Source organism: Cetorhinus maximus, chromosome 14 (assembly GCF_964194155.1).
Source record: "Cetorhinus maximus chromosome 14, sCetMax3.hap1.1, whole genome shotgun sequence".
Taxonomy (NCBI): Eukaryota; Metazoa; Chordata; class Chondrichthyes; order Lamniformes; family Cetorhinidae; genus Cetorhinus; species Cetorhinus maximus.
In genome coordinates this window covers 91,377,978-91,392,752 of record NC_135892.1, presented here as the reverse complement: position 1 = coordinate 91,392,752, position 14,775 = coordinate 91,377,978, and the positions used below count along the sequence as shown (strand labels likewise).

The 14,775-nt window shown below is 43.4% G+C and overlaps 1 protein-coding gene across 1 annotated transcript in view; it reads left to right on the top strand.

Annotated features, from left to right (window-relative positions):
* Positions 1 to 13: 13 nt before the first annotated feature.
* The window catches only part of LOC144689334 (lutropin-choriogonadotropic hormone receptor-like), an 87,399-nt gene continuing 72,637 nt past the window's right edge, over positions 14 to 14,775 (top strand). Inside the window, exons 1-3 of the mRNA XM_078556368.1 lie at positions 14 to 81; positions 2,929 to 3,003; positions 10,018 to 10,092. Coding sequence (XP_078412494.1) covers positions 14 to 81; positions 2,929 to 3,003; positions 10,018 to 10,092 — 218 coding nt within the window. The remainder of the gene's footprint in view (positions 82 to 2,928; positions 3,004 to 10,017; positions 10,093 to 14,775) is intronic.

The window sequence follows — 14,775 nt, the reverse complement described above, 5'->3', positions numbered from 1 at the left end:
CTTTTTCCTGCACATGGTGCGAATCTGGGACGATTCCGCCCTTCGAGTTCACCACAGTTTTGGGGTCGGCTCAAAGTTATTGTAAGTATGACACTGTATTATGAAAGCACTGCTGATAATCAGTGGCAAATATCAGCCTAACATAACCCAAACAAAAAGATCCAGATAAAAATTCCAATTCATAAACTTAACTTCATTCAACTGCAATTTGGATGAGAAAATAATTGAGTATTGCTGAAAAAAGAGACATGTTGTTGAAATTTTTCATCTTCCACTCATCAAGACAGGCACAAGAATGCCAGATTTCAAAGGGAGCAACTATTTATACTGCATGAGAAGAGGGAGCTGATTGGTCGACAAGTGGGCTCTGATTGGTTGAGGCGTTGCCATGGAGAATGTGCTAGGAAGCTATTTTTTTTAATTCATTCATAGGACGTGGGCACAGGCTTTGGGGAGTCAGGAGGTGAGTTACTCGTCACAGGATTCCTAGCCTCTGACCTGCTCTTGTAGCCACAGTATTTATATGGCTAGTCCAGTTCAGTTTCTGGTCAATAGTAACCCCAGGATGTTGTTAGTGGGGGATTCAGTGATGGTAATCCATTGAATGTCAAGGGGTGATGCTAATGCTTAGATTCTCTCTTGTTGGAGATGGTCATTGCCTGGCACTTGTGTGGTGTGAATGTTACTTGCCACTTGACAACCCAAGCTTGGATATTGTCCAGGTCTTACTGCATTTGGACATGGACTGCTTCAGTGTCTGAGGAGTCACGAATAGTGCTGAACATTGTGCAATCATCAGCGAACATTTCCACTTCTGCCCTTATGATGGAAGGAAGGTCACCGATGAAGCAGCTGAAGATGGTTGGGCTGAGGACACTACCCTGAGGAACTCCTGCAGTGATGTCCTGGAGCTGAGATGACTGACCTTCAACAACCACAAGCACCTTCCTTTGTGCTAGGTATGACACCAACCAGCGGAGAGATTTCCCCCTGATTCCCATTGACTCCAGTTTTGCTAAGGTTTCTTGATGCCACGCTCAGTCAAATGTGGCCTTGATATCAAGGGCATTCACTCTCACCTCACCTCGGGAGTTCAGCTCTTTTGTCCATGTTTGAACCAAGGCTGTGATGAGGTCAGGAGCTGAGTGGCCCTGGCGGAACCCAAACTGGGCGTCATTGAGCAGGTTATTGCTAAGCAAGTCCCACTTGATAGCACTGTTGATGACCCCTTCCATTACTTTACTGATGATGGAGAGTAGACTGATGGGGTGGTAATTGGCTGGGTTGGATTTGTCCTGCTTTTTGTGTGCGGGACATACCTGGGCAATTTTTCACATTCTCCAGTTGCTGCTGATGTTATTGCTATACTGGAACAGCTCGTCTAGGGGCATGGCAAGTTCTGGAGCACACGTCTTCAGTACTATTGCCCATCGCCTTTGCACTATCAGGGCCTTCAGCCGCTTCTTGGTATCATGTGGAGTGAATTGAATTGGCTGAAGCCTGACATCTGTGATGCTGGGGACCTCCGGAGGAGGCCGAGATGGATCATTCACTCAGCACTCCTGGCTGAAGATTGTAGCAAATGCTCCAAGTGGTGCTCAACATGGAGGAGCACTGATCCATGAGCTGAGGGTGGGCAAAATGTCGTAATCATCAGGAGGTTTCCTTGCTCATGTTTGACCTGATGCCATGGGGTCCGGAGTTGATGTTGAGGACTCCCAGGGCAACTCCCTCCTGACTCTATACTACTGTGTGGGTCTGCCCTGCCGATGGGACAGGACACATATCCAGGGATGGTGATGGTGGTGTCTGGGACATTGTCTGTAAGGCATGATTCTGTGAGGATGACTATGTCAGGCTGTTGCTTGACTAGTCTGTGAGACAGCTCTCCCAATTTTGGCACTAGCCCCCAGATGTTCGTAAGGAGGACTTTGCAGGGTCAACATGCTGAGTTTGCAATGCCTAGGTCAATGCCAGGTGGTCCATCCGGTTTCAAAGTCAAGCAGACTTTGTAATGGCTTGATATAACTGAGTGGCTTGCTAGGCCATTTAAGAGTCAACCACATTGCTTTGGGTCTGGAGTCACATGTAGGGGTTTAGTGAACCAGGTGGATTTTTACAACAGTTATTAGACTTTTAATTCCAGATTTTTAAAATTGATATCAAATTCCTCCGTCTGCCATGGTAGGATTTGAACCTGGGTTGCCCAAAGCATTACTCTGGGTCTACTGGATTACTAGTCCAGCAACAATACCACTACGCCATCGCCTTCCTCGAACTTTTGCCCCTCATACTTCTGTTTAATTCAGAAAAGGTATAATGCCTGGACATGTTCCTTTTGTCTGCAGAGGACAGGTCCCTGTGTATGGATATATGGAGCTTCTAGCATGCATAAGTGAGCTAAATTGCAAGCCCAACTGATAATCTTAAATTGGTTGTTAGTGTAATTCGTAGCACATTTGTGATTGCTTAGCAAGTGCTGCCTGATTGCGGAATCACATCTAACATTAGACATTATGTTCTGAGTTTTGCAAGTATGAACTGGTTGAGTATAGTCAGTACTCTGCATATTGCAAACTGCCAGATGCTGTTCGATACGATCTGTCAGTCATTGGGACATACGGCCTACGTACCTGGCATCAGATCGGCATTGAAATTCATATACCACATTACTCGTGTTGCTACTGCATAGTAACAGTGTGAAATGGCCAGCTTCACCTGTCACTCAAATTTTTGAGATAGCTTATCCTTCCAGGATAATTTGAGGTAGATTGGGCACTTGTCAGGTCTGAGAGTTGCAGCCTTAAGCCCGTTTGTGAGTATGCACGATACACAGTGAGCAGTGATCTGACTGGGGTAGCCATTATAATTTTATAATTCTACAGTGCCTGGAATGAATTGTTTCCTTTGTGTGTCCTTGTATTTCAGTGATATTTCCCAGAGTGATTCCTTGGAGAGAATTGAATCTAAGGCCTTCGTTGATCTTCTGGACTTGGTGGAACTGTAAGTGATATTTGTAAATATAATCAGTTTGCAAGTGCCAGACCAATTTGACTTTGATGCCAATGTGACCAAAGGTTTCAAGATTTTAGGGGTGGAATTTTCCCAGTCCCACGAAGGTAGTCTTGAAGACGGGACCTGGAGGAAACTTTGATATGAGGCCGCAGATCAGTGGTCTCTGCATTCCCAGGCAAACCTGCTGGAGACGTGTCATCAAAGGCAGCAGCTACATGCATGGCAGTGGTGGGTAGCCAATTTGAATAATTAAGTGCACATTTGTGGGCAGATTGGGGCCACCACTGGGATGATCCCAGCAGTGGATGGGCTCCCAGCTGAGGTAAAGCCCAGTGGCTGACCAGCAAATGGCCAGAGGGCTCACATAGCCTCTTTCAGTTCTCCCCCGCCACCCCCCACCCCACACTAGAGGTGCAGGGATCAGCAGGTCACAGCTGCGGCCATAGGGTATAGTCCACAGGGGTGGCCTGGCAGCTGTGACCACATTTTAATTTAAGAAAGTAAAACATTTTCAGAGGGTGCCTCAAAATGGATACGCTTTCGTGCTTGTCCTCCTACAACAGCAGCGCCCACCTCTGCTGGAGGGCTGCTGAGGGCCTGCAGCCTCAGGAATCCACACGCCATCCATAATGGGAAGGTGGAGAGAAAGGCGACCAGTTAGGAGGCTGCCTCCCAGAAGACTGGGCCAACAGGTGTTAGCAAATGCAGGGTGGAAATAGTCCTGGCCTGCGATTATTTTTAAAGGGTATAAGGTTCCACCCTAGCTGCCTATTTAATGAAGTATAGAAAATAATCAGATTAGAAATGAAGCAATCCAAATTGTAAGAACAATTTTTGCCAATAAAGTATTATACTGAAGGTAACCCATAAAGTTGCAGCTACTTTGGCCAAAAAAGACACCTTATTTTCTCAGCTTGAGTCATTATTTTAAACCTTGGTCATAGTCTCTAGCTAAGACTCTGTAGAGCTTTGCATCAATCATTCGCATGATGACAATCTCTATTGAAAGGTCAATTGTGGGAAAGAAAAGAATGAACAAACATATCAATTTTTTAGGTTAGGGTATTAGGGAGAAAATAAAGCAGATTTTAAGCTGAAACCTATTATCACTATGGTCAGGAAGAACTTGGTCTGGAATAATAATCCCAAGCATGTGAATTTAAACTCCGCCATGGTAATTTGAGAATTTGAATTCAGTTCTTTTTAAATAAACTCACCATATGGAACATTGCAGATCTGAACCCAGTTTTATTATTCAATGGGAAATCCACCCGTAGAGCTTTCTCTAAAAGAAAATTGGCAGTACTACGCCTCTTTGTTTAACAAGGCTCTGAAAGAAAACCTTACAGAGAGACTGTGGGATAGAAAACCTATAGCTGTTCTCCCAATCTTCCGTCTTAACATCTGTGGAACTGACTGTTAATGCAGTTTTTCCAGAATTCTCCCTGATGTTATGGCAGGAGATCAGGAGGAACCCTGCATAAAATATTCCCTGCTATTCTGTAAAATAACAAATACCTGTGAAAAAAACAAAGTTATAATTCAATCTCAGTGTTCAAATTATCCTGTCCAGCTTTGATCTCAGTTTATGAGTGTTTAGGAAGACACATAAAATCTATTTTCTAAGTTTCTTCATTTAATATGAAGCAATGTGTTGTTAAGAAACGTAGAAACATAGAAAATAGGAGCAGGAGTAGGCCATTCGGCCCTTCGAGCCTCCTCCGCCATTCATCATGATCATGGCTGATCATCCAACTCAATAGGCTGCTCCCGCTTTCTCCCCATATCCTTTGATTCCTTTTGCCCCAAGAGCTATATCTAACTCCTTGAAAACATACAATGTTTTGGCCTCAACTATTTTCTGTGGTAGCGAATTCCACAGGCTCACCACTCTCTGGGTGAAGAAATTTCTCCTCATGTCAGTCCTAAATGGTCTACCACAAATCCTCAGACTGTGTTTCCTCTGAGTGCCTCCCTGTTAGTGCTTTGTAACTCTTTTTGTATGTGTTATATCTAGAATAGTTTATGTTAACACTTTAAAGCAGAAATTGAGACATTTATAATATGAAATAGTAAATTGTTGCAATATGAATATTTTCACAGTCCTCAAAAATGCCATTAGTGCGCATTTAGTTGAATTAAAGAGGCAATAATAAACAGGCAGGATGCTGTGGTATATACATTGAAGATTCAGTACATTGTAACCAAGTATGTCACATGGTCCCACATGGTTAAAAAAGTAAAAGCACATGGGATCCAGGGGAATGTAGCAAGTTGGACAGAAAATTGGCTCAGTGGCAAGAAATAAAGGATAATTGTTGATGAATGTTTTTGTGACTATAAGGTTGTTTTCAGTGGGGTTCTGCAAGGCTCAGTACTAGGTCCCCTGCTTTTTGTGTTATATATTAATGATTTGGAAGTAAATGGAGGGGGAATGATCGAGAAGTTTGCAGACGACACAAAAATTGACCACGTCTTTGATAGCGAGGAGGATTGCTGTAGACTGTAGGAAGATATCAATGGACTGGTCAGGCGGGCAGAAAGGTGGCAGTTCAACCCAGAGAAGTATGAGATGATGCATTTGGGGAGGTCAGACAAAGTAAAGGAATACACAGTAATTGGAAGGATACTGAAAGGTGTAGAGGAAGTGAGAGACCCTGGAGTGCATGTCCACAGATCCCTGAAGGTAGCAGGACAGGCTGATAAGGTGCTTAAGAAGGCATATGGAATTTGAGGGGCCTGGATAGAGTGGATGGGAAGGGTCTATTTACTTTAGCAGCGAGGTCAGTGACTAGGAGGCATAGATTTAAAGTGATTGGTAGAAAGATTAAAGGGGAGGTGAGGAAACATTTTTTCACCCGGAGAGCTGTGGGCTCTGGAACTCACTGCCTGAAAGGGTAGTAGAGGCAGAAATCCTCAACTCATTTAAAAAGTGTTTGGATAGGCACCTCAGGTGTTGTAACCTGCAGGGCTATGGACTAAATGCTGGAAAGTGGGGTTAGGTCGGGCGGCTTGTTTTACAGTCGGCGCTGACACAATGGGTGACGTGGCCATTTTCGGTGCCGTAAACTTTCTATGATTCTATTAGGACATGGGGTTACAAAAGAGAAAATATCAATCTCCTCGTGCTTAAGTTATGAGATCAACCATATAGCCTGTCCCTATAGCCCCTCCAATAACTGAACATCATTTTTGAAATAGGAAGACCAAAGCTACATGGAGTACTCCAGATGTCGTCTCCCCATGGCCAGACAAATTTTTGACATGACCTCTCTTGTTCTATATGTTATACCCTCACTGCATCTCAACATTCTGTTTGCTTCTTTAACAGTGTGGGAACATTGAGCTACTAAAACCCCAAAATCTCCCTCTTGGTCCAATATCCTCAGTACATCTTAATTTTGTGCATATTTCACATCAATCTTCCTTCTGCCAAATCCAGTAACCTGAACACCATTTAGCAACGTTGGAATTTGAATGATTCATTCAGTATAAATCATTGGCCCTGATTTACCCCCTACATAAACAATCCTTTAGTTATAAAGCACAATTCTACCATTCAATGATCATATTTAACCTAGGCGACAGGAGTCTTGTTTGCCAGCTACAGACTTGGCAAGACCCCATGTCGACTTCTTTGGAGAAAGCCCATCATATTAAGTGCCTAGGGGTGGAAATCCTGCCAATCAGAGGACGGCAGCTCATCATTGCCACCAGTGCCACCAGGAGAGCAATGGTAGCTGCTGGTAATACATGCATCAGAGGCCCAGGATCAGCAAGGGACCCAGTCCACAGGCGAATGAGGGCAGGATGGAGGTCGTAAGGACGGGGTGGGAGGGTGGCTTGGAAGAAATGGCAGGAGTTGGTTTTCAGTGGATCCACCCCTTCCCAATGCCAGATCCCTCAATCAGGCACTCAGTGACTCAGTGCATGATAACGAGGGATCCCTCCCCCTTGCCCAGGAGCCGGCAAGCAAACATGACGGAGTTTGCTTACTGGGCTTCCCATGTAGCAACTACCCTGCCCACTTAATGGTCTTGATTGACATCAGGAAGGGAAAGCTATCCATGAGTCACCACCAGGCATCTTCCCTGAGGATTAAATGCCCCCCCGCCTCCAAATTCGCCTCAGGGGAGGGCATTAAATTCCGCCTGATATGAACATTGCCAAGGGTGATCTGCTGGTAGGTTAAAAACAAATTGGGCATTTAAATTGTTATAATAGTCTATTCTCAATCACAACATGAATTGTATTTTTAGCATACAAGTTAAATTCCATTTAAATTAATGGGTTGTCTCCTCAAGGCTTTTTGTATGATCTGTTTCTATCTGCTTGTTGGAAAACATTTGGCAGTAAACTGACATAACTAGAAAGGATAATTCAGCTGTTATAGAAGGATTGAAAGATGTTTTAATTTGTTAGCATCCTTTCTTTAAAAAATAGTCTCAGGAGAGCAAGTTGAATGAATGTGGTGTAGTGTGTACACTGATTACTGACAGAAATATTTGTTGTTTTAGTCAGGGAAGATTTGTTTTTTGGATGTAGGTGACGTTAATGAACCCACATTTATTGGCCAGCCCTAGTTGTCCTGAGAAAATGGTTTTCGACCTTCTCCTTGGTCCGTTGCAGCCCTTGTGATGGTGCTCCCATAATTCTCAGTAGGGAATTTCAGGGGATCCACCCAGTGAATGATGAATGTATAAAAAGATCCTCTAGTTCTTGAGTATTTTCCATGAGGAAAGGTCCACAAAGTGAGAAGTTGGGGGAATTATGGGGGGTGGGGCTGGGGGTTGGTGGGTGCAGTAGAATGCATCCCTATGCAAGTGCTGGGAATACGCTGCTTAGAACTTCACACCAGCCCCCACAAATTTAACTGCATTGGAAGAAATTTCTTGATTAACATGTTATTGTTGGTGCATGTTCATGGGATTTTTCTGCAGGGCCATATGCCATAAAGTCTGGTAAATTCTGCCAAGTCTCGAGAGGTTTTGGAAGGGGAGTTTCTGTTTCTGTACTCATGAAATGGATGAATTGGTGCCCAGATGGAGCCAAAATGTAAAACAACATCAGTTCTGTCTTCCAGAAAACTAGCCAAGATTCCAGCTGGGGTCCTCAGGTGAATCCAACAGTCACTTGGTCCCATCAACTACCTGTTTCTCAACTGCATGTTCCAGCAGAATTAGTGGGAGGGCAGCACTAAGGTGAGGGTAGGTGGGAAAAAGTGTTACTATGGTCAACTCTTATGTCTACGCCATACATTTGTAAACTCCAGTACCTTCCCACCAATCGGTGAAGGAAACCCGAGCATGAAATTCAAAAAAATCTAATTTCTTCAGGATTTCAGGTTGCTTCCCTGGCACAGACCACATCTCCTCCTGTGAAGGCCGCTATGCTAAAGCCCACACTGGGATCAGCACTCTGGGCACTCTATAGAAAGGTACAGACTGGACCAATGAAGCAGGAACTCTTGGCATAGATTCCCTTCCCTGGCTCAGTCCCTTTGATGTCATTTTGCCGTATACTTGTAAAGGGCAATTGATGTCTATAGTAACTATAGTTTTGGGAAACGTAGGACTGTAGCTTTAAGAATAATCCTGTGTTGTAAGATCACATGATTTGTCTAATCCAATGTGTTAGCAGTGCAGGGAACACCTATGGTAGATACACATGTGTAGTTGCTACTGCAGTCTTGTAAGTAAAGTTAAATGTGCCCACCAAGAAAAGCTGTCTGAAGATCAACTCTACAACAAACTTGTGATGAGTATGTACCTAATGAGGTACCTGACGTTAATAGGTTCCAGAGAATGTGTTTCCAACAAAAGAATCTGAAGTCGTGGAACTGTGACATTCCACATAGATCAGGAAACCACCTGAAAGACTGAACTTGTAATTTCATGACCTACGTAAATATTGTAATGTCATGAGATAAATATCCTTGTAAATATAAAATGTACAGAAAAGCTAAAGGGGGAGGAATGTAGTAATTATAGTTTTGGGAAATGTAGGACTGTAACTTTAAGAATAATCCGGTGTTGCAAGATCACATGATCTGTGTAAACCAATGTGTTAGCAGTGCAGGGAACCTCTACGGGAGAGTTCTTCTTTAGTTCTGAAGCTTGATGCACACACGTAGTTGCTACTGCTGTCTTGTAAATAAAGTTAAATGTGTCCACCAAGAAAAGTTGTCTGAGGATCAACTCTGTAACAGTGTCTCCACTTTTTACAGTGAAAGAACTCCAAGAAATGGTAGAGATCTGACACAACTGGGTCTCCACCATTTTCTGTTGGCCTCCCACTGGCGTAATGGTAGGAAACCAACAAAAACCCCAGGAATTTTGGCCCCTTTAATATTTGCATTGATTTGGATATACTTGCTTGAAGCATTGCAACATCTGTTAGATGCAAAAAGAAGATTTCTGGCACACACTAGGTCAGTAAAGTTCAAAATTACTCGCTTGTACAGCTGAACGGAGAGCTTTGGAATCTAGAGCGATTAAAAAAAGGTGGCCTGTGTGTGATGCCTGTTTGCTATTGAGAGTACTAAGCAATACCCACTAAATTTTCCGGTTAAGGTGGAATAATATCAGTCTGGGTTTCCCCACTTGATTGCTATTCACCAATATCTGCTGCAGATTGTGCATGTGTGGACATTGAGTGAGGATGAGGCTAGGCTAATGCCCCATGCCTAAGCTCACATAGAAAGCATGGACAGTTGGGTGAGGTATTAGAGGATGACTGCAACCCATAAAACTATGGTCCAGCAAAAAAAGTTAATACTTTCAGCATGGTGAGGAGGGAATAAAAAATGAAGAGCGGAACAAACACTTGGAATTTTTTGTATTCTTATTTTGTCATATTTAACTATATTTTCAAACAAAAGATAATTTATGCATAGTGAAGCTATTAATTAATCTTATACTCTTATATGTTACATTCACATTATGCTCCATGTATGCTTTACTCGCCTATGAATCCTAATATATCTTACTTTCCTCCATCCAGCTCAATTCAGAATACAAAGCATCTGGTGAAAATTGATCAAGAAGCTTTCAGAAATCTACCACGACTAAGATACTTGTGAGAGAACCTAATTTGCATTAGATTCTGAGAAGCATGTTTCATACATTGCATTTAATGTACCAGTTGTGGTTCACATGATATTAACTGTTTTATTCAGTCTTCACTTTTGTTTATGTTCTGCTTCACAACGACACCAAAAATAAATGCAGATAAGGGAGGCCATTTGGCTCATCCATCTCTTTGTTCGATGGGAACCTGACATTCTGCAGAAGTTCATTAGGTCTCCCTCCTGCTGTAACAGAATCACAGAATCACACAGTGCAGAAGAGGCCCTTCGGCCCATCGAGTCTGCACCGACACATGAGAAACACCTGACCTACCTACCTAATTTCATTTACCAGCACTTGGCCCATAGCCTTGAATGTTCTAACGTGCCAAGTGCTCATCCAGGTACTTTTTAAAGGATGTGAGGCAACCCGCCTCCACCACCCTCCCAGGTAGCGCATTCTAGACCGTCACCACCCTCTGGGTAAAAAAGTTTTTCCTCACGTACCCCCTAAATCCCCTGCCCCTCACCTTGAACTTATGTCCCCTCGTGACTGACCCTTCAACTAAGGGAAACAGCTGCTCCCTATCTACCCTGTCCATGCCCCTCATAATCTTGTGCTCCTCGATCAGGTCGCCCCTCAGTCTTCTCTGCTCCAACGAAAACAACCCAAGTCTATCCAACCTCTCTTCATAACTTAAGTGTTTCATTCCAGGCAACATCCTGATGAATCTCCTCTGCACCCCCTCTAGTGCAATCACATCCTTCCTATAATGTGGCGACCAGAACTGCACACAGTACTCCAGCTGTGGCCTCACCAAGGTTCCATACAACTCCAACATGACCTCCCTACTTTTGTAACCTATGTCTCGATTGATAAAGGCAAGTGTCCCATATGCCTTTTTCACCACCCCACTAACATGCCCCTCCGCCTTAAGAGATCCATGGACACAGGTCCCTTTGTTCTTCAGAAGTTCCTAGTGTCATGCTGTTCATTGAATACTTTCTTGTCAAATTACTCCTTCCAAAGTGTATCACCTCACACTTTTCAGGGTTAAATTCCATCTGCCACTTATCTGCCCATTTGACCATCCTGTCTATATCTTCCTGTAGCCCAAGACACTCAACCTCACTGTTAACCACTCGGCCAATCTTTGTGTCATCCGCAAACTTACTAATCCTACCCCCCATGTAGTCATCTATGCCATTTATATAAATGACGAATAATAGGGGACCCAGCACCGATCCCTGTGGTATGCCACTGGACACTGGCTTCCAGTCACTAAAGCATCCTTCTGTCATCACCCTCTGTCTCCTACAAGTAAACCAATTTTGAATCCACCTTATCAAATTACACTGTATCCCATGTGCATTTGCCTTCTTTATAAGTCTCCCATGAGGGACCTTGTCAAAGGCTTTGCTGAAATCCATATAAACTACATCAACTGCACTACCCTCATCTACATACCTGGTCACATCCTCAAAAAATTCAATCAAATTTGTTAGGCATGACCTCCCTCTGACAAAGCCATGCTGACTATCCCTGATCAAACCTTGCCTCTCCAAGTGGAGATAGATTCTCTCCTTCAGAATTTTCTCCAATAGTTTCCCTACCACTGACGTGAGACTCACTGGCCTGTAGTTCCCTGGCTTCTCTCTACAACCCTTCTTAAATAGCGGAACCACATTAGCTGTTCTCCAGTCCTCTGGCACCTTCCCCGTGGCCAGAGAGGAATTAAAAATTTGGGTCAGAGCCCCTGCGATCTCCTCCCTTGCCTCCCTCAGCAGTCTGGGACACAAATCATCTGGACCTGGAGATTTGTCCACTTTTAAGCCTGCCAACACCTCCAATACCTTGTCACTCCCTATATCAATTTGCTCAAGAACCTCACGGTCTCTCTCCCCGAGTTCGATACCTTCATCCTCATTCTCTTGGGTGAAGATGGATGAGAAGTATTCGTTCAACACTGTACCGATGTCCTCTGGCTCCACCCATAGATTGCCCCCTTGGTCCCTAATGGGCCCTACTCTTTCCCTGGTTATCCTCTTCCCATTGATATACTTATAGAATATCTTGGGATTTTCCCTACTTTTACCAGCCAGAGCTTTCTCATATCCCCTCTTTGCTCTCCTAATTGCTTTCTTAAGCTCCACCCTGCACTTTCTGTACTCCACTAATGCCTCCGCTGATTTGCTCCCCTTGTACCTGCTGAAAGCCTCTCTTTTCTTTCTCATCATATCCTGAATATCGCTGGTCATCCATGGTTCTCTGGGCTTGGTAGTCCTTCCTTTCACCCTAGAGGGAACATGTTGAGCCTGTTAGGCACAAGATTAGCCGACCCTCCAGGGAAACAGTGTAACTACTGAGAATAGCCCCTTACATCATTTCCCTGGGAGTTTTTGCCAATCTCCCGCTGTAACTTCAGGAGACTGGGAAAACCACCAGATCCCCTCAGGCAGTTAAATAAACCCATCACAAAATCAACGCCACTTGAATGATTCAAGATATTTTGTCCACACTAATGAATCCAGAAGGCCATTCTAGGTTTTGATCACTCTTTTGCATAAAGAACTGATTCCTGACATTAGCCCTAAAGTTGCCTTTTATCAGTTTATACCTTTGCCCTTTTGTTCTGTAGTCGAGATTCCAGTTAAAAGTGTTACAAATTTACTGTTTCCATTTCACTTATAGGCCCCAGTATTGTTCCCTTTAGGGCTGCGGAATGTTTTTTAGCCCAAATACTATGGAGAGAAAAGGGTTAGGTTACTAGCTCTTAAATGTTGCTGCATTTTCCATAAAGGGCTGAATAAGCACAGGAAAAGCTGGAGGTATCTTGCATTTATATAATGGTTTTAGAGTAGAAACATGTCCCTGCATGCTTGAGGCGTAAGAAGAAGTCTGTAAAACGCAAGTCCATCCAAGACATTCGAATTGGTTCTTCTAGCCGGAAAAGGTGATAAGATGAAAAGCAGGGATAAGCATTTTTTTAATTGTCTGGAAATATTTGGTCAACACCTCAAAACTATGGAACAACTCCTGTTGTTTCTTCATCTCAGGCACTTAAAACCCAGGCGTTGTCATCACCTAAGCACTATGTCTCAACTTATCTTGTCTTCTCTTCCATGCATTTCAACCTTGGTGGTGTTCTTATGCTTGGGCCTTCACCTTGGCTTCTTGTGAACAAAAAACGTTGATAGCCAAAATTAACTTATTTATCCTCTGACCATCTAGTTGTTTGCATTTTTGTTCACTTTTATTTTCTGCCTTTTGAGAAAAATGTATAACATAGTTTTCCATAAAATAATACAATTTTACAGCACAGAACAAGGCCATTCAGCCCATTGTAGCATACGAACATATGAATTAGGAGCAGGAGTAGGCCACTCGGCCCCTTGAGCCTGCTCCGCCATTCAATAAGATCATGGCTGATCTGAATGTAACCTCAACACCACATTCCTGCCTACCTCCGATAACTTTTCACCCCCTTGTTAATCAAGAATCTATCTAGCTCTGCATTAAAAATATTCAAAGACTCTGCTTCCACCGCCTTTTGAGGAAGAGAGTTCCAAAGACTGACAACCCTCTGAGAGAAAAAAATTTCTCCTCATCTCTGTCTTAAATGAGCGACCCCATATTTTTAAACAGTGACCCCTAGTTCTAGATTCCCCACAAGAGGAAACATCCTCTCCACATCCACCCTGTCAAGAATCCTCAGGATCTTAAAGGTTTCAATCAAGTTGCCTCTTACTCTTCCAAACTCTAGTGGATACAAACCATAAGACCATAAGACGAAAGAGCAAAAGTAGGCCATTCAGCCCATCGAGTCTGCTCCGCCATTCAATGAGATCATGGCTGATCTGATGATCCTCAACTCCACTTTCATGCCTTTTCTCCATAACCCTTGATTCCCTTACTGATTAAAAATCTATCTCAGCCTTGAATATATTTAATGACCCAGCCTTTAAGCCCTCTGTGGTAAAGAATTCCACAGACTGACTACCCTCAGAAGAAATTCCTCCTCATCCCTGTCTTAAATGGGCTACCCCTTACTCTGAGATTATGCCCTCTGGTCCTAGACTCTCCCTCAAGGGGAAACAACCTCTCAGCATCTACCCTGTCATGTCCCCCAAGAATCTTCTATGTTTCAATAAGGTCAAGCTCAACCTACTCAACCTCTCCTCATAAGAAAATCCCTCCACACCCAGAATCAACCTAGTGAACCTTCTCTGGACTACCTCCAATGCCAGTATATCTTTCCTTAGATAAGGGGACCAAAACTGTTCACAGTATTCTCGGTGTGGTGTAACTAGTGCCTTGAACAGTTTCAGCATGGCTTCCCTATTTCTATACTCCATTCCCTTTGAACATTCCATTTGCCTAAACCTAACCAGTCCAACCTTTCCTCATAAGACAGTACACCCATTCTTGATATTAGTCGAGTAAGCCTTCTCTGAACTGCTTCAAATGCACTTACATCTTTCCTTAAATAAGGAAACCAGCATTGTACACAATACTCCAGATGTGATCTCACCAATGCCCTGTACAACTGAAGCATAACCTCCCTACTTTTGTAATTAATTCACCTCACAATAAATGATAACATTCTATTAGCTTTCCTAATTACCTGCTGTACCTGCACACTAAGCTTTTGTGATTCATGCACTAGGACACCCAGATCCTTCTGAATCTCAAA